The following is a 27,347-nucleotide window of genomic DNA, read 5'->3' on the forward strand; positions in this document are numbered from 1 at the left end:
GCCCCTTCCATCTGCCCTTCTTGAAGGTACTTTACCTGCCTCCATGCCGTAGGAAAAGATAGTTAGCCACAAAAACAAACTAAAGAAAAGAAAAGAAAGGCCCTGGCTGCTGTGCCTCAGTGGACTGGGGGCCATCCTACAAATCAGAAAGGTCGCCGGTTCGATTCCCAGTCAGGGCACATGCCTGGGTTTCGGGCCAGGTCCCCGGTTGGGGGCGTGCAGGTATTTCTCACACACGGATGTTTCTCTCCCTCTGTTTCTCCCTCCCTTTCCCTCTCTCCAGGAGTAAATAACTAAAATCTTAAACAAAAAATAAGAGCATGACTGAGCATCCCGTTGACTGGTTAGTACGCACCAGGCGCGAGTTCCTTTTCATGTCTTTGAGCTGGGCGTTCAGCTTGTCCAGCTCCGTCTGGTGGACCTCCAGATACTCACTGCAAAGAGAAGGTGGGGCACAGCCGTGAGCCCGGGGTCCGGCCCGGGGGCTCCGGGGCCGCCGACCCCCTCGGTCCGCAGGAACACTGGGTTTGAAACCCTGGGGCTGTGCCTGAGACTACGCTGACGGTGGATGAGGAGAACACCCTGAGGCTGGGGGCCCAGAGCCGAAAACCCCCGGGGGAGGGAGGGGCTGGGCAGGTGCAGAGCCTCACAGAGCTCCTCCCAGTTCGCACTGCACCGGCTTTGCTCTGGGTGGTGGGGCGTGGTTCAGAACCTCCGCCCCAGCCCCCAAGCCTCTACACCAGAGCTGCCCGCCCACACTGTTGGGGGCGGGGCTCATCCTCCACAGGGGGCAATACACCTGTGTTACTCCTTCGGGTCTCCTTCAGCGTTAGGGACCTCACGGGGGAACCCAATTCACGCCCCACCTCTGGGACTCACAGCAGGCGTCCCCGAGGAGCGTTCAAGAATAAAATACCCGCTATAGAAACCGCAGGTAAAAGTGATCCCACGAGGCTAGTTTTCTCCTCTGACCTCCACTCCCCGCCCCCCACCACCCCTGTTCAGACGGGAAGAGGGGCAGCCAGCTCATGGTCAGGCTTACTCAAGTCCGCCCTTCAGGGCCCGGTAGACCTCTTCCACCCGTCCAGGCTGAGGCTCCTTGGGGGGGCTGTTGTTTTTGTGTCCTAAGTTGTGCATTTTCTTCAGTTTGGCCTGAGGCTTCTTGACGGCGGAAGAATTTTCAATGAAGGAGTTACATCTGTGGAAAGAGAAAGGACGTCAGAAACTGTAGCAGCTCCTTTGTAGGAAAGCACTTGGTGGAGGAAGTGCCTTTCGACCACCCTGTGTGTGTGTTGGTGGCTTTGGGGGGAGGTCACAGTCCCCCCACAGTGGTCCATCTGAGTCCTCTCCGTTTCTTTCTGGGTGTTGGAAGTCTGGGAGCCCTGCTGGGTGGTGGCTTCCTTGAGCCAAAGCCTGGCCTCAGGTAGCGTGCGCTTGGAGTGAAAATGCCTGATGCCACCAAAACCCCACAGGGAGCCAAGGACCCACTCGGGGTGGAAATGACACACAGCACAAGGATGTAAACCAAGTAAAACACCTGTGCATTAGCACGTCAGGCACGGCATGTATTAAATTTGACTAGTGTGTGAGTGACTACCCCTTTGATAAAGAGCCATGACCTTGGGGTGGGAAACGGCCAGTTCTGTACAGGGGACAGTAGAGCAGGTGGAGCTAAGCAACTGACTGCGTTTTCGTGACGTCGTGTTTCCATGTAAGTAAAGCCCAGCGTCTCTGCAAGCGGTAGGCGGCAGTCGTGACCCCCTGTTGCCACTTCGGGGTATTTACCCAAAGACAACAAAGACAGGAACTAAGAAGATCGATGCGCCCTCTGTTTGCCACACCCTCTGACCCCTGGAGTGTTGTGTGCAACACGGAAGGCATGGAAGCAACCTAAGTGTCCCTCCCTGAGCGAATGAATAAAGTGACTATGGTGTGCAATGGACCCTCACTCGGCCACAAAAAAGGACGACAGCCGGCCATCTGTGACAGTGTGAATGGACCAAAAGGGTATTGTGCTGAGTGAGGTAAGTCAAAGACACACACACACACACACACACACACACACACGCAGAAGCCACACTCACAGTGACAGAGACCAGATCGGTGGGGGGTGAGCTCCAGGGGTGATGGGGTCAAAAGGTAAAAAAGGAAAAAAGTGTATCCACTCAAACCAGTGAGAAAAGGACACGCGTGGGGTTGCAATGGGGACATAAGACACCTTTGTGGTTCAGTGAGAAAACATGCAAATACCCACGCAGGCACGGGACGCAAGCCACCTCGTTGCCCCCGAAGTGAACACAAAAGGGACAAAACTTAGGGAGGGACGTTTGACCTCAGGAGGGACGACATGAGAAACTGGAAACGCTTTTTAGAAAACGCTCAGTATCCACGAATGCCTGGAAAAAGTGAATCTGTTCTTGCTGGTGAGGGACAAAGGGGTCAAACATTTGGAGGCCCTTTGGTGATACGGACCAAAAGACCTTAAAACGAGAAGGATGGGGGTGGGGTGGGCTGCACCCCTGTATTGGTAGCTTGTCCCCCCTCTGCAGCCCTCTCCTGTGCAGGAGAGATTCTAAATGACAGAGAAGGAACTGCAGCCCTGGCTGGTGTGGCTCAGTGGACTGAGTGCTGGCCTGTGAACCAAAGGGTCGTGGGTTTGATTCCCAGTCAGGGCACATGCCTGGGTTGCATGCCGGGTCCCCAGTAGGGGGCGCATGAGAAGCAACCACACATCGACCTTTCTCTCCCTCTCTTTCTCCCTCCTTTCCCCTCTGTTGAAAAATAAATAAGATCCTTAAAAGGGAAGAAAAAAATGCAGTGCTTTGGTGTGGCAGTTTCCACCCTTTCGCATCAGAGATTGGGGCAACACACGTGTGTGAGTGCATGTGTGTGCGTGTGTGTGCGTTGGGGAGGCCACATGCGCTCACTGTTCCCCAGCACCCACGCACCCATCCTCCTCCGCGGCTCCCGGGCGGGCGGGACCCCTCGACTTGCCTGGACCGCCTCTCCTGCAGGCCGCTGAACCCGGCGAAGGACTGGCTTCGGATGATGCCATTGGGCCCCCCGGGCGAGCAGGACTGGGCCCCCACCAGCATGATCTCGGGGAGTCTGGCTGGCAGTCCTGTAGGCAGGGGACAGGTCACAGCAAATCACAGGCAGGTTCGGACAGAAAGCGCCGCGCTCGTCAGCAGGGAGAGAAGGGCAGCGGGAGGTCAGGCGAGGTGAGTCACCGGGCCGTTAGCGCTGGTCGACCTTCCCTGTGCCTCGTGGTTTTTCAGCCAAAGGGCTGGGCTCTCAGCCGAAGAAACAGAGGCCCCTCCCTCCCGAGACAGAAGTGAAAATAAATTACACACTGCTGTCGGGCACTTCAGGTCTCCTTCAGGGACGATTTTGAATAACCAGGTTCAACCGTACTTTCAGGAAACACGAGCACTTTGTGATGTTCAAGTCCACTCAACATCAAGCAAGACACAGCAGGAGGCCACGTGCTGGACGGTCTCGCCAGGCCCTGCGTGGCACCCGAAGCCGGGTCCAAGGGCCCAGTTCTGCGCTCAGAGGTGGTCTGACCAAATCCACGAGGTGCCGTTAGAGAGGCGCCCACTTAAACCTGTCCTCCCTGTCCCTCCCCCAAAGCACTTTCGCAAAGACCCTACACAGTTAGGGACAGGAGCGCCCACGAAAGCCTGACCGTCCAGGCTGCGACTGCAGCACAGAGGAGAGGGCGGGAAGGGGGCGCGCCCGCCAGCTCGCACCCTTGCTGCCTTCACTCAAGACTTACCACATCGGGCTCAGACCCTCGGTCAAAACACACTCGCGGCTGGGCCGCAGCCCCGGGTCAGTGCAGGGGGCGCCGTCGCCCCGACAGCAGGCAGCGCCAGCGTGCGCGGCCTGGCGGGTGACCTCAGTTCAGAGGAGGGGAGGGGCTCCTGACCCCACGGAGACGACAGGTCCTCGCACCAACAACTGCCTCTGAAAGCCCCACCCGGCGGCTCCGCAGAGGGTCAGAGGGAGGAGGTCCCCAGAGACCGGACACACAGCCCCTCCCACTGCAGGTCTCTGAGCTCCGCCCCCTCCAGGTAGAAAGCCCCTCGGGGTTCCCGCGCCTTCTGGCCTGAGGCTGGGGTGGCGACTCCCTGGGCCTGCAGGCCGGATCTTTGATCTGTACCCCTGGTGGTGAGGGTGGGGGGAGGGAGGCTCACATTTGGGACATTTCCGGGAATTTTTAAAGCAGTGAAGGGGAAGTATGTCGTGCGGTAGAATCAGTATCCGCTGCCCAAACGCGAGGCCAGAGCACTTACTATGTCGTCCGCCCACTTTTCACAGAAAACACCTCCGGTTCTGAAGGCATCACCAAGGACACACACGAACGTGTCACAAATCCCAGGGAATCACTGGGCTTTGTGTTCTTTGTGTATTTGACAATTCCATAACCAAAATCCTGGCCAAAAGTCCCAGCAGGACAAAGTTCTGTTAGCACTGTATCTTGCTTGGTAAATTAGGCCTGCTGCACCGTGTAACTCTGACCCAGGAGAAGACCCACAGGATTGGAAGTATTTGAACTGGATGATCGTGGCGGGCTTGCTAGAAATGATATAGTTTTAAACCGAATCATTTTTCTGTCTTCTGCACAAGACCCCTAGTTTCGGCTCTGGTGCCTGGCGCCCACTCCCTGGCCTCCTGACCGGAGGAATGCGGAACCGGGTCTAGGGGTTTTGAAAAGTTCCCCCGGCGATTCTCACGCTCAGCAGAGAAAAGAAAAGAAAAAGCCACCAACTTGGTTGACATTTTTAAAACTCTAGTTACAGTAGTTGCGATTTCTCAAGTCCAACTTTTAAAATAGGCTATTCAGCCTTAAATAAGCTCCTCTTTGCAAAGTTTAAATGTCTCATTCTTGGGGACAAAACACATGTTTGTCTGAACGATGAGAAATGTAAAATGCTTCGGGGCTGAGTAAAATCCTCAGATGTTTCTCAGTATTTACACGTTGAATGGGGTGGCCAGTGGGGAAGAGCCTGGGTGAGCCTTTGGAGTCCTAGAAACGATCATTATCTATCAGGAAGGAATTCGGAGAGCCGGTTTAGGCTGAAATCTCCAGCTGCAGTCACTTGCCCTGCAGGGTGACACACCTTGACTCGCCTCGCCCCCGGACAGTCATAAATCCTGCATGCGTGAGCCTCCGCATGCAAAGGCGGGGCCTGGGAGAGAAACCGGAGTGGGCCGGGGAGGAGCAGAGCCAGGGCATTAGGTCCAAGGGCACACGGAACACCCCCTGCCTCCCAAGTCCCCCCCAACTCTGAAGGGAGCCAGAGTTCTCTGTTGCTAGTCCCCCAGCCTCTCCCCCCTGTTCTCTGCTGCCACGCTCTATCATCGTCTTTCTGATGACCCCACTCCCACCCCTTGGCACCCCGAGTCTCCAGGCTGCCCCGGGCTTCCTAAAAGCTGTGCATTCTCAGATTCGAAGGACTTAGAATCAGTTACCTGGCTGGAGACCTTTGCACTTGAATTGCAGCTGCTCTTTGGGACCCACAGCCTTCACCTGAAGAACTTCCATGCCCCCACTGGTCACCGGTCGGGTGTCCGGTGGCCCCTAAAGCCTGCGGGGCAGCTTGGCAATGTCAGCTAAAAACGTAAAAGACACTGGTCCTTTAACCCATCACAGCTACTCTGTGAGGTCTCCCGTGGAGACAAACTCAAGGTCACGAAGAGGCACGTCCGGGGCTGCTCACGACAGGCAACACAATGGTGGAAGGGTGAATGTGGAGGAGACACGTGTCGTTTCCGGAAGGATCGCAGTGCGTGCGGCGCAGCGAGGTTGGGGACGCCGAGGGGCAGTTACAGACAGCAGGCCGCAGGCCAGGACGGGAAAAACAGTGTGAAATAATGTCCGTGAGCGGGGAAGTCCTGGGAGCAGACGGGGCGGACCGTCTACCCATGGCACAGAGGTGAGGGCAGGGACCCTTCATTTTTGTGTTGGGTTTGACAAAGGGAAGCTGTTCACATGCTCTTCCTCAGAGGCCCGTCTCTGTTCGGAAACCGCAGACTGGAAATCTGGGGCAGGCGTTCCCATGGCTCTGACTAGCCTGAGTGAGCAAGGCTCTGTCCCCAGATTTGCGCGTCTGCCCTGGGGACCCCCCAAGGTTAGGCATGCCACGGGGAGGGTCCTGGTAGCCCACGACAAGTGACCCTCTCCACCGCCTGCCAGGCCCAGTGCAGAGGGAGGCGCCGGGGGCATTGGTGACCGGCCTCCTGGCAGCTAGAGTGTCAGGACTGAGTGTTAGCGTCAGGTGCACAGAGACCCATGAAAGCAAGTGGGAGTCACCAGGTTAGTGTCGGTTTCCCCGAGCATGAGGGACTCTGCTGGGGTGGGGGGAGTACAGAAGAGGAGAAAGAAGGCTGGGCTCAGTGGGGGGAGAAGAACCAGACGGTGTCGCCCACAGAAAATTTGGGGTGCATTTCATTGCCTTCCACTCCTCCCCTCTCTGTCCAAAGCACAGTCATTTTGAGCACGAAGCTAAATTCTGTATCTTGCTTTTTCTATCAAATTCCTGTGTAAAGCTAGGTCGAGAGGTTTATAAATTAGCTTCTTTCTCAAACTATCTTTGGAAGGATACTAAGGTCTCCCCCCAGATTCCCAGGGCTCGTGTGGATGATAAAAGGAAGTCCACCCAGGCTCCATTAGATCTACTTCTGATCTCTGGCTCGCACCTGCGGCCCAGGGCAGAGACGGCGCCCGCGAGGCTGCCGGGGGTTTCTCTCCGGGGCTCGGGGAGGACGTTGGCATCTGTGCCCCTAGACTTCAGGGGCAGCAGATGTCGTGACGTTAGAAGCCACGCAGGAGCTGACGTCACTGCCCGGGCCCTAGGAGAGGAAGGTTTTTTTATGGCATTTCACCTTTTTACTTAACCTCTGCCTAGTGGAGCCACAGCAGGTAATTCTAGGACGTCCCCTCCCCCCCACGACAGAAATGTAAGAGGCGTCGCCGCTTCCGAATGAGGCAGTCAGGGTGATCTCGGTTCTCCCCGCGGCCTGTCCCACAGGAAGCAAATGTCAACTTCACAACCAAGAGTTGCCAGTTACAAAGCGAAGCCACGTCAGGCAGGTGGGCTGAGCCCACCCACCGTCGGAGACACGGCCAGGACCAGGAGGAGAGCTGGCAGGTGGCAGGCGTGATGTGCTAAAATGAAAAAAGTGTACCACCACTGCAAGTGCCTGTGGCACCAAGGATGGGGGTTGAAGGCCCGGGAGCAGAAGAGGGCGTTGAGGGTGGGGGTGGGGCGCGCTCTAAATCTCTGTCTGATGGCAACTCAAGCGCAACCCTGCACCTACAGTTCATGGGAGGTGGAGGCCACGCCAACAAAGCCTGCCCAGTCACCATCAGTTTCTAGAAGCAGCCATCGTCCCTTCTTCAATAGGACATGCCAGGAAACCAGGGCCGGACCAGGAGAAGCTGAGTCAGTGACCTGAGTGCCGAAGGCTTCGGCGGTTGGACCCCTGCCCCGCGACGAGACCTCGTGAGGCCCAGGACCTCGGCGCCGCTGCGCTTGCTGAGTCATTTTTTTGTTTAAATCCTCACTCGAGGGTACAGCCATTGTTTCCAGAAAGAAAGGAAGGGGAGAGAGAGAGAGGGAAAACAACCCACACGAACAAACACTGATTGGTGGCCTCCCATACATGCTGTGACTGGGGATCGAACCCGCAGCCTTTGGGTTTACGGGACGACGCTCCAACCAACTGAGGGCCACGCCGGCCAGGGCTAAGGTGCTTCTCAGAGCCCAGTCTGTGTTCCTGGCTCCCCTTCCCCGACAGTGCGCCCTGTCTGGGCTGCTCTGTGCCCTGGGCGCATAGCTGCAGCATAATTCAGCAGTCCGAAGGAGGCACGTGGACCAGATATAAACAGTCTGCTAGGCTAAACAGTTTTTAAAGAAGAACCCTAAAAATAGGCATCTGCTTATTATACGGTTGCAAGGTACCCATTACAGAACCGTTGACTAATCTTTGAAAAAAGGAGGTATATTTAAGTCATTGGCTCTTTTTTTTATGTGCTGCGTTATGTTGCTGCTCAGTCGTCGCCGCTGCCTGCTGACTAAGGGTAGATGCACGCATGTTACCCGTGGACACGGACCGTGAACGGGTGGACGTGTCTCTAGAACAGTTCGGCACAGCCCCGCTCCCCGTGAGGAGCCCGAGAGGCGCGAACTCGCCGAGCCTCGGGTTGCTGTCTGCGGGGTCCCCTCTCCACGCCCACAGACTCGCTTTGTCAGGGTCCACAGAGGTTAGGCCCTGACCCCGTCTTCCCCTTGCAGGGCCACCTGGACGTCTTCAAACCTGACTTCCCACCGACCCCACGGAGGGTTTCTGAAAGGTCGCCCGCTTGGGAAATGCCAGGATGACCCCTACGGAGACCCGAGGTCCACCAGCTTGGAAGGAAAAGGAGGAAGCTCGTTTTCGGGTCTCTGGAAACTGCTCTGATTGGTTGTCTTTCCGCGTTTCCCGAAACTCCATCCGTCCACACAGAATCACTAAGTCCGACTTCCACGCTCGACCGTTCGTGGCCGCAGGGAACCAAAGCCCGCCCTCGGCTTCAAACCACTGTCGTGATTTAGTCAGGGTGGGTCCTAGGACTGTACCTGTGCAGACGGGAGACAGTGGTGATGTAAGAAGTGACAGGGACAACCGTGGGGTGGCTCCCACCTCTCAGGCTCCAAGGAAAACGGCGAAGCAGCGGGCAGAGCACGGACTCTGCCTGCCATCTGCCCGCCTGGCTCTGTGCGTAGCTGCTTCTCCGAGACCCGGCCTTCCGCGGTACCGCCGAGGGCCTGGCGCGTGTGAGTGGGGGGGACGCGCGTCGGCTGCCACAGCATTAGTGAACCGCTCGTTTTAAGTGCTTTAACATGACAGGGCTCTCTCCAAAGAGAGGGGGGTGGACACGAGGAGCAGCGGGCAGGGCTCACAGAGAGGAAAGGATGTGTCAGCCAGGGGGCAAGGGACGCGCAGCTCTGTGAAGAGAGTGACGTTGTAGACAACTGAACACCTGGAATACGTTACACACAGGTGAGGGCTGAAAACACAGGTATTTAGGGAGCCCAGTTTACACGTCAACTTTTAAAAATAATATTTGCTTTTGCAGTTTACAGAAAAGTTGCAAGAAAAGCACAAAAACTCACGTATCCCTCACCCAGGTTTACCATTTACTGACACTTGCTACATCTCACTGTCACCCAAATGTACACACACACACACACACACACACCACACGCTATTTCCTGAATCATCTGAGAGCAATTTGCATATTCCCCTTCATAAATGTTTGCTCCTCCCCATCGAGCAATTTGCAAATGTGATACAAATGTATTCGTTCTTAAAAGTTGGTTTTTAAGAGAGAGAGGAAGGGGCAGAGAGAGAGAGAGAAACACTGATTTGTTTTTCCACTTATTTGTGCACTCACGGTTGATTCTTGGATGTGCCCAGACCAGGGATCAAACCCGCAACCTTGGCACCTACGGACGACCCTCTAACCAACTGAGCTACTGGCCAGGGCCGCGAATTTACTCTTAAAGAGTCAGAGTGTGTTTCCTGGAACGTGGGCATCCACGTGTACACCCTCAGCACGATGACCCCCTGGGGGACTTAACACCAGTGCAGCACTACCTACCGTCTGACGCGCAGACCTTCCTCGCCCCTCACTAACTGTCCCGATAACATCCCGTAGCTGGTCCCAGCTCCACTGCAGGAGCCTGTCCAGGTCATGCCGGCCTCTCCTCTGGCCTCAGGGGTCTCCCGTGTCTGCTGGCCTGGGACGGTCCTTGGCCTTTTCCCAGAGTCCAGACCAGCTGTTTGCTAGGACGTTCCTACATCCAGATTTGCCCGCTGTTTTCTCAAGAGGAGGTGTGGGCTCCGTGCCCGGGGCGGCGGTGGCCCCTCAGTGACGTGGCCGCTGGTCCAGGCGTGGCCTTGGGAGACGCACGGAGTCGCGTGGTCCCATGGCTGGCTGTGCTGGCTTCGGTCACTTGCTGGCCGGTCCCTCCCTGGAAAGTTACTATTTTTGCCCTTGTAAGCGATAAGTAACTGGTCAGGAGGTACCTGAGGCTACGTGAATATCTTGTTTCTGCAACCCTGGAGTCGGAGTGCCGGCCAGTGGTGCCCACGTAGATCAATCACTACCGTGACGGTGGCAAAAATGGTCTCTCGGGTCTCAGTGCTTTGTCCCGTAAGAGAGCGCTTTCCTGAACCCCTTTAAAAAAAAGATTTTACTTATTTATCTTTAGAGGGGAAGGAACGGAGAGAGGGAGAGAAATACCAATGTACGGTTGCCTCTCGTGCGTCTCCTTCCGGGAACTGGCCTGCAACCCAGGAATGTGCCCTGACTGGGAATCGAACCGCGATCCTCTAGTTCACAGGCCCGCACTCAATCCACTGAGCTACACCAGCCAGGGCCTGAACCCTTTTATTTGTTTGTTTATTTCTTCATTGGCAGGATGGACTCCCTTTCTGTATCACTTGATGCCAAAGCCACCTGGTTGTGGAAACATTTTCTGGGCAGCTCTGCAGAGGGACCTTGCGTGTCGCCCCCAGAACGGCGCTTCTGGTGGGACGTAACAGAGCGGGGGGCTCACTGGCGTTCTCATCATTCTCCCGAACACCTCGTCTCTTTAACCACGCCACCAGCTTCCTGGGGCCGGGCACCACCCGCCTGGACCAGCTTCGTTCGTCCTTAGTGTGGCACAGGAGAGGACAGCGTTGGTGGGCGCGGGTCCCCCCAAGTCACCGGTGCTGCCTGGGCCCCAATTTCTCTTGTCACTAAAGCCAGGACAGCAGCCCCTAGTTCAGCAGGGCTGTTCCCAGAAGGAAGCGGGACGGTCTCTCTGGCTCACTCAGACTTGCCTGTCCTTTGTCACCGTGTCTGACTTTATCAGTCCGATGGAATATGCCGTCGTTACAGAACCAGGTGAAGAAATGCACGGAATCAAAGCGACCTGACATGACTGCTCTCCGCTTTGTCTCTGTTTTCCCCTCCAAGAAAGGTCAGCAGAGCACGGGGAAGCTATTTTAAGAGGCTGGCCGAATCACTCGAGGGGTGAACAAGAAACCTCCGTAGCACGTCCACTCGCTGGGACAGCCGGAGGCAGCAGCTGCAAGACGAGGGACGGAGATTGGGCCTGGGGAAATGAAAATCCGGTTTTTCTTCTATTCTGGCGAATTAAAGAAATGCAGGGAGTAGCAGCCGGGCTGCTGGTGATTCAAAGGGAGATGATTCAGACCTCAGAACTTGCTTAAATCTCACGAGGAGCTGAGCGGGCTTTGACTGATGTTGTCACAGCTCATTTTAAAACTCGACGTTAGAACGCTCGTCGACTTCCACTCAATGCAAACCAGCTGCCCCCTGCTTTGAAAGAAAGGCCGGTTTGCACTTCGAGGGAGCTGGATGCAAATTTGCCTACCGGGTGTCCAGCCCGTGGTCCTCGGGCCGCCTGCAGCCCAGGGTGGCTGTGAATGCCGCTGAGCACAAAAGTGTAAATTTACTGAACGCATGATGACACTTTTTGTGTGTGACTGTGTGCTGCAATGTACTTAATACGTGGCCCAAGACAGCCCTTCTTCTTCCAGTGTGGCCCAGAGACACCCTGAGATGGGACACCCCTGCCTCCGTGGAACCCATGAATTGTCCCCAAAAGGGAACAGTTTCTTGGGAACACCGTCCCCATAGGCAGCCTGGCAGACGCTGTTGAGAGAAACATGCACCCACCCCGGACCCTCATTTTTCGACCACCAGGTTAAAAAACCGCTCAGGGCAGAAGGAATGCTCCCAGGGCTGGCGGTACAGTCCCCCTCGGGTGGTCCTGCCTGAAGCCCACTTGTCCCCAGAGCTTGGGGACTCTCTTCCAGTTCATGGTGATGGCTGCCTCTTGACTTCCAAACAGCATCGGAAGGACAGCGGCATCCTCTGTCGCAATTTGACTTGACTGAAATCACCATTTTGATGAGCTCGCATACTTTCTTAATTGTTTCCATCAGAACCAAGCTACATCTTTGGAAATCCTGGACAGAAATCCTCCAGTTGGATTCTGGGAGAATGTGAGGTGCGTGTTCCTGGGGCCAGCGCCTGGACCGACACGGAGTTCGCTAATGGGCAGGAGGGGCAGGTGGACTGCGGACTCGGCCACGGGGCATATTTCATCTCCAAGAAAGGACAGGAAATCTCCTTAAATGAAATGAGTACATGCTACGTGTGGTCAGTTAACGTACTTCTGGCTCTCTGAGCAGGCTGGATCAATGGAGGGTTGGTGGACAATTCGGCGACGAGAAATCCAGTGAAATACTCACTGGACGGTGGTCGGAGGGCCTCGGCCTCCCTTTGAGCCGGAGGTCCCCGCAAAGCCCTCACACCCCGGAGCTCGCACCGTGCACCCCAAACTAAGGCAGCCCTTTCTACCGGGAGTAACATGCGTCATTTTATTCCTGTTGTTATGACAACACTTTTGGAAGTAGCACTTCAAACGCCTAGCATTCAGTCCTTTTTTACAGACTTGAAAACAATACTGAGGTTGTCACATCCCCAGGGCTCTCGGGGGCCTGTGTTCAGCAAGACATGCAGTGTGACTGCCCCACCGCCTCTGCTCCGGCCCCTCACTGGCTCTTTTCCACCCGAAAAAGCAGCGAGGGCTCATTCAGGGGAGGGAAGCTTGACGATTCATGTGGGAAGATGCGATTGTTTTTCACAGTCTGTGTTCTGGGGTTGCACTGGCGAACCCCATCTTCCTTCGGGACCTTATGTCTTCACTCTCTCTCTCCCAATTTTAATCCGCACCCAAGGATGTGTTTATTGATTTTAGAGAGAGAAGAGAGAGAGAAAACATCAATGTGAAAGACAAACACCATCAGCTGCCTCCCAGCCGGGGACGGAACCGCATCCCAGGCTTGTGCCCGGACTGGGAGTTGAACCCCGGACCACTGGGTGTACGGGACAATGCTCCAACCCACCGTGCCACCCAGCCAGGGCTGTACTCAGTCTCCTGACCAGGTGGCATGAAGTCAGGGGGGCTCCCACAGAGCAGGACCTGAGCCCATCCGCCACGGGACACCGGCAGCTCCGGAGCCCAGCGGCTTCCGAGGCTGGCACACGCTCCCCGGGGTGATCTAGCCAATTAAGCTGCCCCCACGGAGACAGAGGGTTCACGGCTGGTTCTCATGGCCGCATCCGGGAGGTGCCCGTGTGAGTCCCACCTGCTGAGCTCTTTTTGGTTGTGTGACAGCAGCCGCCCATCACGTCTGCCTCCCGTTCTTTCCCCGTGTCATTACGGTACAGAGTCGAGTCATTAATGTTCTCCGGCTGTCTGAGTCCAAAAAATACCCGAAAAAGACATCACAAGCCTTTACCAGAAAAGCAGGATGACATTGAACCTCTTGTTTAACGTAAAAAAAAAAAGGCTGGGGTGAGGGGAGAGGGTTCTGGGAATCTCCGGATTTAAAGGGACTGAGGGGAGCTCTGTCCTTCTGTTTCCGACCCGGTGCCGGGAAGGCCGACTCCAGCCCGCCGAGGTCTGGGGTCCGGCAGTGCCGCTTCACGGTGGGGCCTGGCCCGCTGCTCCAGACTCTGGCGCCCTCCTCTGTGCGGTGGGAGGGTGAAAGGCCTGTGCTGGCTGTCTCGGAAACCAAGTGGGTTAATGAACGTGCTTGAACAGTGAGTGCTTGCCCGCTATTTTTATCATTACAGGAACGAGGGCGCCCTGTCCAGCCCAGTCACTTCCAGTTTAGTCAGGTCTGTAGACGACCATCCCTGCCCGCAGGTGGACGGCATCAGAGGCGGTCGCCGCGCCAGGACACTGGTGTCTAAGGACTGTGCCTCCTCTCGTCTCTGGACGGTCCAGTTAATACACCGATCTCGTCTTCAATTACAGTGACTGTGATAACCCCCGGGGGTGGGTGGCTGTGAAAGATGGTTGATTTTCCTACCTAATACAGCGCAGGGCCCAAGGACGCATTCCCACGAAGCAGGCATTTTTAAGGGTTGGCTTTCTGTGGCCGGGTCTGTTGGCTGTTCAGCAACCCCCCTCCAGGCAGTTGGCCGCTCCTAACGTCCCCGTTTTCAGAAGCCACCATTCACGCTCTCTGTGTCTCTAACAGTGTCGCGTGAGCCAGTGGTGCTGCATGTGCCGAGAACGCCGACCATGGGGGCCGCGTGCAAGCAAGCAGACGCGCAGGGTAAGGAATGGGAACGAGGCCTCATCTTTCAAAAATGATACGAATTCACAGTAGAATGTATTTTGATCCCTCGGAGGGATAGAATTGTTTTTTCTGCCCCCAAAATATATCCCTGGGCAGGACAGGCGTCTTGTTTCCGGTCAGCCGCGCAGGGTCCCAGGCCCGGGAGCAGATGCGCTCCATCTGTTCCACCAGCACATTCAGGGTGACGAGAGACGGGGCCCCGGCAGGGACAGGTGGCTGGACACAGTCACTGCACCTCCACCTGTCAGCCGCCCTCTGGGTCTGCGTGCCACAGCTGATACCAGGACAGCGTCTGATCCCCCAGTTATGCCAGAGTCCAAGCAAACAGTGTAAGAGAGACCGAGGGTCTCAGTTGGTGAGAGAATATTTCACACCTGTACACGCCCATGTTTCTTGGGACAATTTTGTGCCATCTGGGCTGTGGTTAACAGAGGGTCTCAGAGGTTGTCACAGCGTCTCTGTACAAGGCAGAGGCAGCAGCGAGTGAGGAGAGGACGCAGCCGGCACAGAAGCTCACACGCACTCGTGCGCACACGGACAGGCCGCGGTGTGTGGCGCGTGGTCGGACCATCGGTCCGCAGACACACGAGTGGTACCAAACTCTGCTCAGTTTCCTCTTCTGTGAAATGGGCTCGTACCATTTACATCTAAGAGTTACTGGGACATGAGGCCTGCGTAGCGCAGCCAGGCACAAAATATGTGCTCAGTAAAACTGGTGACCGTCATCATCGCCGTCATCATCGCCATCATCATCGTCATCGTCATCGCTGCCAAGGCCAAGAAGGAAAAGACAGTGGCCTTAAACAAGAAGAGGTGTGTGTTTCTACGCTCTGCTTTATTTCGCGAATTCAACTGGTCTGGCTGGAGGCTAAAATCTCAGGTGATACATTGCAGCTGGTCTGGTTACAAGATTGTCAGGAAGCTGCAGCTGGGTGGGCTGGGCTGGGCCCCTTGTGAGGGGTGGGGGGCTGGGCTCCCCGCTCACACTGAAGCCAGATCTGAGGGTGGCATGTGACTCTGCTGGGCAAAGTCGGGTTTAAGGAGCTCGATGGGGCCTTCTCCGTGTAAGCTTCCCTGTGAGGCATTTCCTACACAATGTATTCCTAGGGGGACTTGCCTTCCCAGAGATGGCCGTCTTTCTTTCCGGGGAGACGTGTGCGTCCATCTTTCCAAGAGCAATAACCGACTATGAGTGATAACCTACTGTGTGCCCCTTTCTGCCGGGCTGCCAGGAAGCTCAGCGCGAACATGCTGCTCAGCCGTAGCGTGAACACAAGTCTTTCAAGTCAAAAATACTGACTTCCCCAGCTCTTCCTTTTCACATTTGTTCTCATTTAAAAAATGTGTGTATCCTCACCCCGGGACATTTAAAAATCACTTTTACAGAGAGAGGGCAGAGAGAGAGAGACGTCAGTGTAAGAGAGAGACATCAATCGGGTGCCTCCTGTAGCGCCCTGACCAAGGATCGAACCCACCGCCTCTCGGTTACCGACGACGCTCCAACCAGCTGAGCCGCACCGGCCAGGGCCTTATTCTCGTTTTTCAATCGTACATTATCGAGGCCTGTCTCAAAACCCAAGAAGCCACAGAGTGTGATCTTCTTAGTAAACGTCCACCCAGTCTCACTCTTCTCCCAGCTACCACGTGGGTGTGGAGAAGCCCAAGCGGCTGTCCCCTGCTTGACAAGAGTCGCGAGGACACTCTGGTCCATGCCCACGCGGTGCCTGGCATTCTTTCCGGCTGTAGCACTTGCTCTAGTTTGGGTTTCGGGAGCCGCCGGACCACAGCGGTTCAGGGTTGACCTGGCGACTGGTGACTGTCACTGTCACCCCCCATCGACCCCGACAAAGGAGATGCTCGTCGTCCCCTCGGAACTGTCCCCGTAAAAAAATGAGCTCTGGCAGGCCCAGCCCGGGAAGGTAATTTCTCTTACACGGATTTCAGATCTGGGCTCTTCTGGGAACGACCAAACGGGATTCAAGTCGGCGAATCAGAGCGATTGTTCTGGAAATGACATGTAAAGCTTGCTGCTCCAAATCTGAGAACTCTGTGTGTGATGTAAATCTGAGGAAAAGAGTGTTTCCATTGGACAAATCAAGGCAATGCTGCCGACGCCGGTAGGGCTCTCGGGCGTCCCGATGAAGGGGGCGGGGGAGTGCGTGGATTAGCCAGGCGGGCCAGCGCCCCGCACAGTGCCCTCCGCGGGGACCACGCCTGCACGAGCCAACAGGGACCTTGTCTTCCTACTTTGCGCAATGAAGATAAAATCGACCAAGGGGTACATGACTCGTGGGGATGGATTAGACACTGGGCTTACGAAAGGCAAGCGATGGTCCCCTATTTCTCTCGTTTGCTTTTTCTCCACTTTCCTCCCTTTTCCTGGGGTTGATGGGATCTCAGAGACATCGTGAGGGAGACGGCCCTTTGCGGGAGAGAGGAGGGGGCTGGCCCCCTCCATGGCATCCCCTGTCAGAAGCCTCCCAGGGCACCTTTGCAGGTGCAGCGCTGACTTGGCTGGAGTGACGGCCCTTCCTTCTGGCTGGGCGGCATATGAGACCCCTCGGAGAAAACCAGAGTCCTGAAGAGTCCCATCCGTGCCCTGATGTCAACGACAAACTGAGCACAAAGCTGCGTGGCCAGTCTGGGCACCGAGGGTCAGCTGGTGCTTACCGAGGGTCAGCTGACCCGCTGCCAGGTCAGCTACACAGGACAAGTCAGGCTCGGGGGGCACGCCGCCCCGGCAGCCACAGTGGGAGCTCTGACTTTGGGGCACTTGTGCGTTTGCGGCCACAGCCTGAGTTTATGGCGGAGCTCTGTCCCTGTAAATTCTCTTCCCTCGTCTGTAACTTGGAGATGAGAACAGAAACCGTCCCGGGTCATGAGGAGGACTCAGTGCATTCACAGGTGCCCGGCACCCGGAGGTGCTACTAGGGATGGCGGTTACTAGTCTAGGGAAAGTCTTCGTTTAGATCGGCACCGCCCCCCACGTGAGAGGAACGTCGCGTCAACACGGTGTGTGGCATACGCGTACATACATTACATGTCTGCACACGCACACACATGCCAGTGCGCACACATACATACATGCACACATACCTGCACGTGTAAACACACCACACACACACATACATGTGTGCCTTACACATCCGCGCACACACACCCACACATGCGCACACACCCACACATCCATGTGTGCAACCCGTACATGTACTTATGCACACATACATCCATACATGTGCATATACATACATGTACCGCACATCTGTGCATGTACATACATGTACACACATCCGTAACGCAGATTTGCCATTTGAAAACTGCAACGGCTCCCGACGCCCGTGTGCCCAGGAAGGCCTGGCCTTGGGACCCGTGTCAGAACCGCGTGACTTAGTTAAATGGAGCTGACGCAGGATGCAGGGACAGTCCTTGGGGCCAATGCGGAATCCGTGTGCAGGTCTAGCTGGGCCGGTGTCCCCCAGCGAGACGGGGAGGAGCGAGGCAGGCACCCTGAGTGGGAGACGACACCGGCCCTCGCCGTGGCGCCTCCCGCACCCGTGGCCGTCTCTGCAGAGACGCAGACCCGCCGAGCAGCCTGGCCACTTGGCCTCCCCTTGCTCTGCCTCCCTCCCCCTCCGTGGGGCCCGGTCGTTTTGCAGCTGTCCGGGAGCCACACAAAATCTTAATGTGAAAAAACACACTTCAAAACCCAGTCTAAAAAAAACCTCCAAAACAACGCTCGAAAAAGAAACACCACGTGCCCTTCCCTCCTAATTTAGGCCGGAGACCATCAGGACAAAGGGCGAGCTTTTTCTGGGACGTCGTGGGAGCCGGAGCAGGAAGCCGCTCCTGACCTTCCACACGTCACCACCACGTCGGGTTTCCGCTAGCAACGGGCACTGTCCACCCGAGAGCGAGGGTCAGTCCATAACAGCAGCAAACAGACAGACTGCAGGCTCCCAATGACCTTGGCTTTGAACAGGCCCCTTTTCGGGGACGGGCGGGAGTGGGCAGGCAGACTCGGTGCTCTCCGGCTGTGTGAGAGACTACCTGGGGCGGAGGACAGGTCGGGGGAGGACGCTCCTCGCTGTGCTCTCACAGCTCTCACCCATGACCTTGGACAGGCCGGCTCTCCCTGGGGCTTGTTCCCTGCCTGGGGAGGCCCGGGACCTGCATGCGGGTCCTGCCTTGCCCACAGGGCTGTTCTGTGACTTACGTGGCACGGTGGATGTGGAAGCTGTTGGAAACTGCACCAGTCTGCAGACACAGAAGGCATTATCACTCAGACTAACGTATTTGAACTTGAACCTCAGGAACCAAGAGTGAACCTGAGCATCAGGGAAGGAGGCATGTGCAGGAAGTGTAGGAAAAGTCAGCCTCCTGGGGCCAAGGGACGGCCTCGGGCACCTTTGTCTCAGGGCCAGGTCATGGTGCCTGGGCCTGGGCCCTGGGCCTCTCTCTCTCCGTCTCCTACGAGGGTCCCCGATTTGAGGCCACCTCCACAGTCCAGGCCTGCAAGGTGTCTGCCTCAGAGGCGGCCCCCTTGGAAGGGAGCTGGCCTGACTCGGGCCTGTTCACACCAGGTACCGCGCCCGAAACTCCTCAGAGCTACCAACTCCTCTTCCTCCCCCAACACACAAGCCCACGTGTGTGAGAATTGAACTCCAAGATCCATAAAGAAGGGGTTTCTCAGGCCAACAACGGGGTAAATACAGGGGGAAATAGCTGGAGAAAATGGGCTTCGCATTCGGCTGTTCTGCCGCTGGAGGCCGTCTGCTCTTTGCCTCACCCAGAGCACTTCGAAAGGAACAGCCCAGGACGGTGGCTGGATGTGACCGTTTTTCTGCCTCTGACTGTGCGGGCCAGCCCTGCTCTTTGCTTTGGGGCGAGAAACCACCCAGACGGGGGTGGCTCAAACAGCGAAGGGGTGCGGCCCCGGGAAGGCCTCGGCCGATTCTGTGGGCAGAGGTGGTTGGGCAGGGGCTGCAGGGTCTGGATGAGTGGCGCCTGGCCGGCCCCCTCGTGGCCTCTGGTCAGCTTGGCCTCTCCGTGGGCTTGGCGGTTTGGGCCTGGCCGTGGCCTGGGGATGGCCAGCCCCTTCCATGACAGCTGGTGGCCTCCGGGGCGACAGTCCCAGGCAGCAGGGAGAATCCGTGAGAGTCCCATTCTCTACTGGCCAGTCACAGTTTTGAGGGGGCGGAGCAAAACCTCGTTTCCCAACTATGCTGACCCCTTCCCCTCTGCGCCCCTCCCATTAATGATCTAAGAACATTTGTTCAATGCCCCAAACATCTCAGGCATCCACTTCTGTCCCCCCACACGCTGCCATCCCTCAGGGCAGGAGAGACGGGCATGCGGTCCACACCCGCCTGTGGTTCCCAGGCGCCCGTGACCTCCCGGGGCAGCTGCACCGCGTGCATGCCACGTGGCTGCATGTGTGTCACGTGACGCACGTGCCTACCACACCCGCACGAGGCCCGGGAGCTGAAGGCCCCACGACCCAGAACCCCGTGTGCGAGGGTCTCCACCAGGGCCCCGCGCACAGGATACGAAGGCAGAGTGACCGGGAGGCAACAAACCGCTACTTGTTTATCGGCTGGGACGCGCCCGTCTGTCACTTTGCAGGGAGGAAGGGTCAGAAGTCTGACCCTGGTCCCACTGGCTGAGACGGCGGCGTCCACGGGGCTGCGTTCCCTCCTGCAGGCCCCCCCCTCGCCTTTCCTCTCTTCTGGAGGCCGCTTCCTTCCTTCTGTGGGGGCCCCTGCCCCCTCTTCAAAGCCAGCGATGTTGTGGCAGTCTGACCCCTCTTCCACCGGCTGGGGACCGCAGCTGGGACCGTTCTCCGCTTGAAGGGCTGATATGACTAGGCTGTGCCCACCTTCGGAATGCAGGCAAATAATCTCAAGGAGCTTGACTTCGCCCCACCTGCAAAGGCAAGGCAACGCTCCCAGGTTCTGGGGCTCGGAGGGGGGCGTCGCTGGGGGCTGGGTGACACCGTGCCGTGCTTCTGTACCTTCCGACGTGGCCGTGGCAGCCGTCTCCTTGGACTGCCTGGCTTTCTGGGGTGGCTCCCGGCTGGCTGTTTCCCGACCTTGACAGTGGCAGCCTCGCTGTGGAGCCGGGAGGCTCTCGATTGTCAGTCAGTGGCTGTTCGTGGCCCAGTTCCACCGAGACTGTCAGCGTGGTCTGCAGAGCGCAGCCTTGGCCTGTTTGCCCGGCCCTCCGGCCAACCCTTCCGGAAGCCCCGGGGGACGTCTCTGCGGAGCCCCGAGGGCCTTCTCAGGGCCGTCCCCACGCGGGTCCTTCCCTCCCTTCCCAGCCTCCACTTGTCTCTGAGGACGGAGCACCGCTGAGACAGCGCTCCGTTAGGGTGAGAGCCCCGGGGAGGTGGGGGTCACTGAAACGCTACCGGTAACCTTACAAACGGCAAGTACAGCCTTGCCATTCAGGGGCCACCGTGGGGCCGTTGTCCCGAAGTCCTCCCTTAGCGCGGTTCCCCTTGAAGCCTGCATAGCAGCGGGGCAACTACTGTGTCCCAGCAGCTAGCCTGTGGGCTGTCTCGGCAAAGGCCAGGGCCGCTCCTGGCTCCCCACATGGCACGGAGTGGGGATGTGGGTGTTCTGCTCCGAAGGACCTCCGGGGAGAAGCGCCGGCTCCAGGAAACTGTCGCCGAGAGTCTATTTGTCCCCTTCGGAGGAGAAAAGCTCCTGCCCTCTGTATCACCTGTGTTGGTTTTGTAGGTGCAAGGCGCCTCACCATGTCCTTGCCTCCCTTCCTCAAGTCCTCCTAGAGGACAGGGACCGAGGGGACAGGCCTGAGCATGGCATCATTGTTCCTTAGTCCCTCCTGGCACAATTGGCTCAGGAAGGAAGCGATCGCCTCCGGCGCTCGAGGTGAAGGCCAATGGCATTAAACCCCAAAGACCAGCAGCACAGACAAGCCAGAGGTAGGAGGCATGTTTCACGGCACACAGGCTGCTCCTGGTGTGGCCACCACCGGCCACAGTCTACCACCACCATCACCGTCATCCACCGCCCGACTTCCCAACTGGTCCTGCTGTCCGTCCTCACCGTCCAGAACTTTCCTACCTCCAGTGTGGATCTGAAATCCAGGTCACGGGCTGCTCGGGAGGAGTTGATGGTGCCTGGGACCTGCCCGGTGGCGCCGAGCCCCGGGCCTCCCCTCTGCCTTCCATCCCACCCGCAACCTCACAACAGGCCTGCGAGCGAAACCTTCCACAACCCCGTGCACAGCCTGTTCCTCTGACCTCCTCTGGCCCCGGTTTCTAGGGTGACGGTGTGTCTAATTCATCACCGAAACGGGAACACTTCGGGGTGAAGCGGGCGCTATTAATAATCACGCTGCCGCCGGAGACTGTGCCGGTGAGCCAGGCGCGCGCCCAGCACAGGGCCCCTCCCGCCCTCCTCACAGGCCGCACACGCCCCAGGCGGTGCCAGCGGCATCTTATACTTCTCCGTGGAGTGAAAACTCTAACCAGCTAGACCCCGGAATGGCTGCGCAGGAAACGCGTGCTTCGGTTGAAACAAAAATTAGTGTTCCCCTAGATTACGTCGCCGCCTTAGACCTCCAGTTCACCTCAGAAATAAAAATGGCTCTTTAAACATTTTTTTTATCTATTTATCTTTAGAGGGGAAGGGAAGGAGAGAGGGAGAGAAATATCAATGTAGGGTTGCCTCTCGTGCGTCCCCTGCTGGGAACTGGCCTGCAACCCAGGCATGTGCCCTGACTGGGAATCGAACCAGCAACGCTTTGCTTCACAGGCTCGCGCTCAATCCACTGAACTACACCAGCCAGGGCATAAAAACCGCTCTTAATCAGTCTGTGAATCAGTCAGGGTCCGGCAGAAGTAGGGCCTGTGTGAATGGGGTTGGGAGGGTCACAATACGGGTGTGACAATGTGTAGTTTTAATTTGAACATTTCACCTGGAACGTGGTACAGTGTATGTTACAGAATGCCATGCTTCTGATTTCGTAATAAAGAGTTTGTAGTAAAAGAGGAGTGTTATTGGTGCCGGACCCTGTATTTTAGGGTGCTAACCAGTGTAGAAAATGTTTCCTTTGACCCCCCTCCACTCAGTCGGGCGGGGGGGCTTGTTCTGCTTTCAGGGAATATAATACAGGAATATCACACCTGGTTAGCTTTTGCTGCTGAAAAAATTTAGTTTTCTTTGTGATTCGCGTAATGAATGTGTGAAAATACTCATCTCCTCCACACAGAGTCACGGTAAAGGATGCTTGATAGCCCTGACTGGTGTGGCTCAGTGGGTTGGGCATTGTCCCGCAAAGCGAAAGGTCGCTGGTTCGATTCCCCATCAGGGCACAGGCCTGGGTTATGGGTTCAGTCCTCAGTCAGAGTGTCCCTGAGAGGCAACTGGTTGATGTTTCCATCCTTCCCTTCCTCCCCCCTTTGCCCCGTCTCTAAAAACAACTCATTAGTTAATTAGAAAACAGAAAGCATGCACAGCAAGGAAAACGGAGGTGGCGTCCAGGGCCTCCTCAGAGGGTGGGCAGCCTGCATCGGGCCGTGCGCAGAATGACCGTTTCTAGACAGCCTGAGGAAAACATCTGATAAAAACATCTACTATTTTTAGGGCTTATTTCCAACCCGCGTGGGATGAGTGTGCTGTGACCCCGCATCCTTGGCCGTCAGCCCGGAGGGGAAGGCCTGTGGGGGTTTGGGCAGCAGTTCGTTCAAGATAAGCATGCCGGGCGCTCTGGCTCCCTCCATGTGGCTCCCAGGCTTCCATGCACACAAGGGGCAGGACTTCATTTCCGGAGGAATGGGCCGAGAAGCGGCCTCTGAGGACGTGGTCTCGAGAGTGGAGAGAAGGCAGAGCGACTCACTCCTGAGCGTCTCCTTTGCGAATGGATCTCCCCAGTGGCCCCACTGTAGGTGTCCCCCTGACAGCTGCTCTGTGACACGGGGCTCGAGTCTCGGTTTGCCTCCAGGAGGCTGGTCAGGAGCTGCCGGCCTCTCTGTCCCTCCTCCCCGACCCCCAGCCCCAATTCCCAGGCTTCCTTCTCTCTTCTGGGCTGTATTCTTTTCCGGTTGAATGGCCATAAACACAAGCTGTCTATCTCCTCCCGTGCAAGGAGCTCAGCCGGCGGCGCGAAGCCACCTCGGTGAGGAGCCTGCTGCCGGCAGGGGCTGCCCCGGCGGAGCGTGGAGCCCCCGTTGCCCTGAGCGTGCACCCCGTGCTCCCAGCAGACTTTCACTTCCACCGCTACTGCCTCCCCAGAGGAGCGAGACTCTGCTTTTAGACTTCCGGCTTCTTTTCAGAATGAAAACAAACAGCTTTTTATTGTTTCCCCCTCCAACCCGGTGAGTGCAATGAACAGTGAAATAAAACGCTGGTTTGCAAACTCTTCACCCTGAGGGGCTGCTGGTTTCCCGACCCCACGGTTTAGCACGAAATGTTCCAGCTCCATGGCTCACCCTCCACAGCAGCCTTTGTCTGTGGACGCCCAGCATCGAGCCAATAATCGCGAATTAAACCAGAATAGAAGGCGAGACTCGGTGACACTGGGAAGTGGGCGTGTGGTGGGTGTCGCTTCCGGGCCGTTGGCTTTCACCGTACTTGGGACGGTTCCCACTCAAGTGACCTCAGACGCACGGCCAGGCCCCGTGCTGATGGATTTCACAGCTCCGCTCAAGACTGGAATTTTGATGTGAGTTTAATTATCAACCTCGGCAGATATAAATCCTCTCTCCTTCCGGCTCCTTGGCTGCTGCAGGTGACCCCTGCTGGAAAGCATTGCACTTTGTGGGCGACCGAAGGAAGGGCAGCCCTGCCTGCCATCTGTGTCCCAGTGGTCACAGTTCTGTGCGGGTCCCCGCTGCACGCCTTCAGTCTTCCCCACTCCGGCTTGCTACTTCTTTATATGTGCGCAGAAGAGAAACCGTCCAAAGCTAAAACTCACGTGGGGGCGTCTGAGGGAGAGGAAGCAGCACCCACTGGGGTCTTCGGAGAAAAGCAACATGTAGGCTCAGCAGGGTTTCAGGGGGCGGCACCCAGTGTTGAGGGTTTCGGAGTTCTGGGAGCAGGAGACTGCAGGACAGACAAACGCATGGCCTTCCTGGGGGAAAGCCAGGACTTGGCAGGATCTGACCGGAGGGGTGCTGCTGGGCCAGCGGGCGGCCCTCCCCTCCCCTCACGGCTGGGCTGGGAGGAAGTGGGGGCAGGGGCAGCATTTCCTCTGGCAGCTGTTACCCTGGGTGGGCACCCCCTGCAATTTGCTCCTGCAGAGGGGCACAGCTCCCGGCGGCTCCCTAGTTAGCCATCAGAGAGCCGAGCACGATGCCACCGGTGCTTAGCGAGTCCCTCCTGACACCCCCTGGCTGCGGGGCGGCTGGAACACCCAGGGACGGGGACACAAAGGGGTGGGTGTGGGTGTTACCGGGGAACTCAGGCCGGTCCAGAAGGGCTGGAGAGGCGGAGCCTCAGGGGGGCTCAGCGAGTAGGAACACTGGGCTGTGGTGGCGGGCAAGGGCAGGAGGGAAGGAAGCCTCGGAGCGAGATCCACCTGATGGGGAGAAGGGCAGAAATGGCTGGGTGTCCGTCGGCCAGCCAAGGGGTGAATGGTCACACCAGAGGCCCCGCCCCATACAGGCCAAGCACAGTCTTCGGGAATGGGAGCCAGGACGAGTGGGTCCCAAACTTCAGCCACGTGGGTGGAGGTGAGCTGCACAACCGTTCCCGAGACAGGGGGCGCACACTTCCACTTGGCCTCTGAAGCGACGCGTGCATGCCAGCGGATCCCCAGGTTAAGACCTGGGCTGCCAGTCTCCCCTCTGCACCCCCCGCCCCCCAAAATCAGCCTGGTCTCTAGGTTGTCAGCGGTGGGGCCCCTGCTCTGGAGATAGCTGTCACCTCCTCTTTGCACCCAGGACCCGCAAGGGCTCTCTGCCACCCTCACACCAGCATGGCTCCCGTGTGGCAAGCTCCCTTTAAAACGAGGCGCCCCCACCCCCAGGACAGAGAGGAGGTGTGGTCTCCAGGTGACAGTTGCAGGCTTCCCCCCTTCAGACCCCTCTCCAGCCCAGAAACGCTGGCCTCGGGTGCATCACCCCTCCCCCACCTTTCCAGCTGGTTGACATTCTCCTCGCCCCTCCTCCCAATTCTTGCCCACCCCCACCCCCACCACTTGGAGATCCAGACCCGCGAGGAAGGGGCAAGTCCACGGCCAAGCTCGGGCCGGCAGCCAGGGGACACGTGACCCCTGGGAGCCCGCGACCCCCGACCTGAGCCAGGCTCCCAGGACGCCTGCGCCTCATTCCCACGACACGGATGGAGGGGCCTGTGCGTCCCCAACTCGGGCACTGCCCCCGGCCCCTCAGTTCTGTCTGTGCGCCCCTTTCCGTCAGCAACGCCGCGTCCCTCGGGAGGGGTCGCACACGGAGCCCTCAGCGCGCGACCCAGGATCCGGGACCCGGGTCCCTGGCGGTCGAACGACAGCCCGCCTAGCAGACCCCTGGGGGTGTGAGCAAAACCCGAGCAGCGAGGAGCGCGGAGAACTGGGCACGTACCTAGAGAAGACGGCCCCTTGTCATGACAGGGACGCGCGGGGAGGCTCCGGCGTGTCAGTGCCGTGGTGGCACCTCGGTCCCAGCGGCTCGGCAGGTGGCTCGAGCTCGCCCTTGGGCACAGGGACAGCGGGAGCGGCCGGTCCCCACGCAGGGTCCGCAGCTCCGTGGAGGTGAGCGGCTGGCGGCGGAGCACAGAGCCGCGCGCAGGGGCGGGAGCGCGCGCGGGGCCGGAGCACCGGGCGCGCGCGGGCAGCGGCGCCACCCGCGGGCGAGTCGCGGAGACAGCAGCCCGCCGCCTGAGCGCCTCCCGCTCCGAGGCCGCGCCAGGGTCTCGGCGGGCAAACCCGCGCCCAGGCCAGTGCCCGGAGGGAGAGCAAAGGGGCCCGCCCACAGGGACAGGCCCTCCAGCGACCTGGGGTCTGGAACGGAGGCGGTGGGAGGAAACAGCGCGCGTGTGTAGATGGGTGTGTCCGAGAGGTCTAGTCCTGATGGGCACCGACAGTTGCTTTCTGACCTACAGGTGTGAGCCGCACAGGGAGCTTCCTATAGCAAAGCCAGGGCCCCGCCGACACCCAGGAACACTCCATGGGAAGAGTTTTTTGGAGAGCAAGGCACTTGGGGCCCATATCTAAGACCCGGAAACAAGGTCTTACAGAGCCTCAGTTTCCCTGTCTGCGAAGCCACCCCGCAGAATACATTGTGCATTTAGAACCTGTTAAATAGGACACTCTGCAAGCGCACCCCATCCCCCAGCTGGGGATTCATTCACTTTGGAAGGGAATTAGTAAGAATCAGTGACTAAAAGGGACCCTCTGAGGATGTCAACATGGAAAACACCCACCTCCAGGGATGACCAGAAGATGCGTCCCCCTGCCTGGAACGTGAGCTGCACACACACACCTCTGGGGCCAGTCAACCTGTCACCACCCACAGAAGGATTCAACAGCAAGGCACCGTGCTCCCAGAACCGTCCCCTGTCTGTGCCTTCGCCCTGGAGGGGCGGCCTCTGGGCCCTTCACCCCAGCTGGACAGCCCCCTCCCTCTGCCCTTCCTCTGATGGACAGCCCAAGTCGCCGTGGAGACACGCCGTGGAGACACTCCTTCCAAGGAGAGAACTGGTCGGTCCAAAGGAGACAGTTTAACCTGAGTGACCTGCCCCCCCCCACTTCCCATACATCAGTGTGAGTTAAAAAACGACCCCATGTACAGATGGCAGCTCCTGTGTCAACACGCTGTCATTCTCTCTCAGAGCAGGTGCCCTGGGTCATTCTCCATTGGTGCGCTGACCCAGCTCCCTCTATCTCTCTGGCGTTCTGATTAATGAAGGGCATAAGAACGGCCCCTGGAAGGAGTGTGAGATCCAGGGGCCCCGGCACTCCGCTGTGGCTCTCGGAGCCTGTGCCGTGCCAGCCCCGAGCTTGTCCTGTGGTGTTTGGTGTGCGGGAACTGTCGGGAGGGGACTGACTTGGCACTGAGACACCTGCGTTCTGTTCGGGTTCTGCCGGTAGAAATCCCGGGCACGACCCGGGCACGACCGTCCTCCCCTGTCCCAGGACGGTTTGGACAATGTGATCGCCCA

General features: G+C 57.8%; 1 protein-coding gene across 6 annotated transcripts in view; it reads right to left on the reverse strand.

The window, feature by feature from the left end:
• Nucleotides 1-27,347, reverse strand: part of RIPOR2 (RHO family interacting cell polarization regulator 2) — a 114,575-nt gene that overhangs the window by 33,357 nt on the left and 53,871 nt on the right. For 5 of the 6 annotated variants that reach the window (XM_037051394.1, XM_037051389.1, XM_037051390.1 and 2 more), the window contains exons 2-4: nt 2,995-3,121; nt 1,043-1,198; nt 356-434 (exon numbers count right to left, since the gene is read on the reverse strand). In XM_037051394.1, coding sequence (XP_036907289.1) covers nt 356-434; nt 1,043-1,198; nt 2,995-3,121 — 362 coding nt within the window. Of the gene's footprint in view, nt 1-355; nt 435-1,042; nt 1,199-2,994; nt 3,122-25,768; nt 25,958-27,347 lie in introns of those variants that run through there. The other variant, XM_037051391.1, reaches the window with a different exon arrangement.

The sequence above is a fragment of the Sturnira hondurensis genome, unplaced genomic scaffold (assembly GCF_014824575.4).
Source record: "Sturnira hondurensis isolate 20B ecotype Veracruz unplaced genomic scaffold, ASM1482457v3 Scaffold0007217, whole genome shotgun sequence".
Lineage (NCBI taxonomy): Eukaryota > Metazoa > Chordata > Mammalia > Chiroptera > Phyllostomidae > Sturnira > Sturnira hondurensis.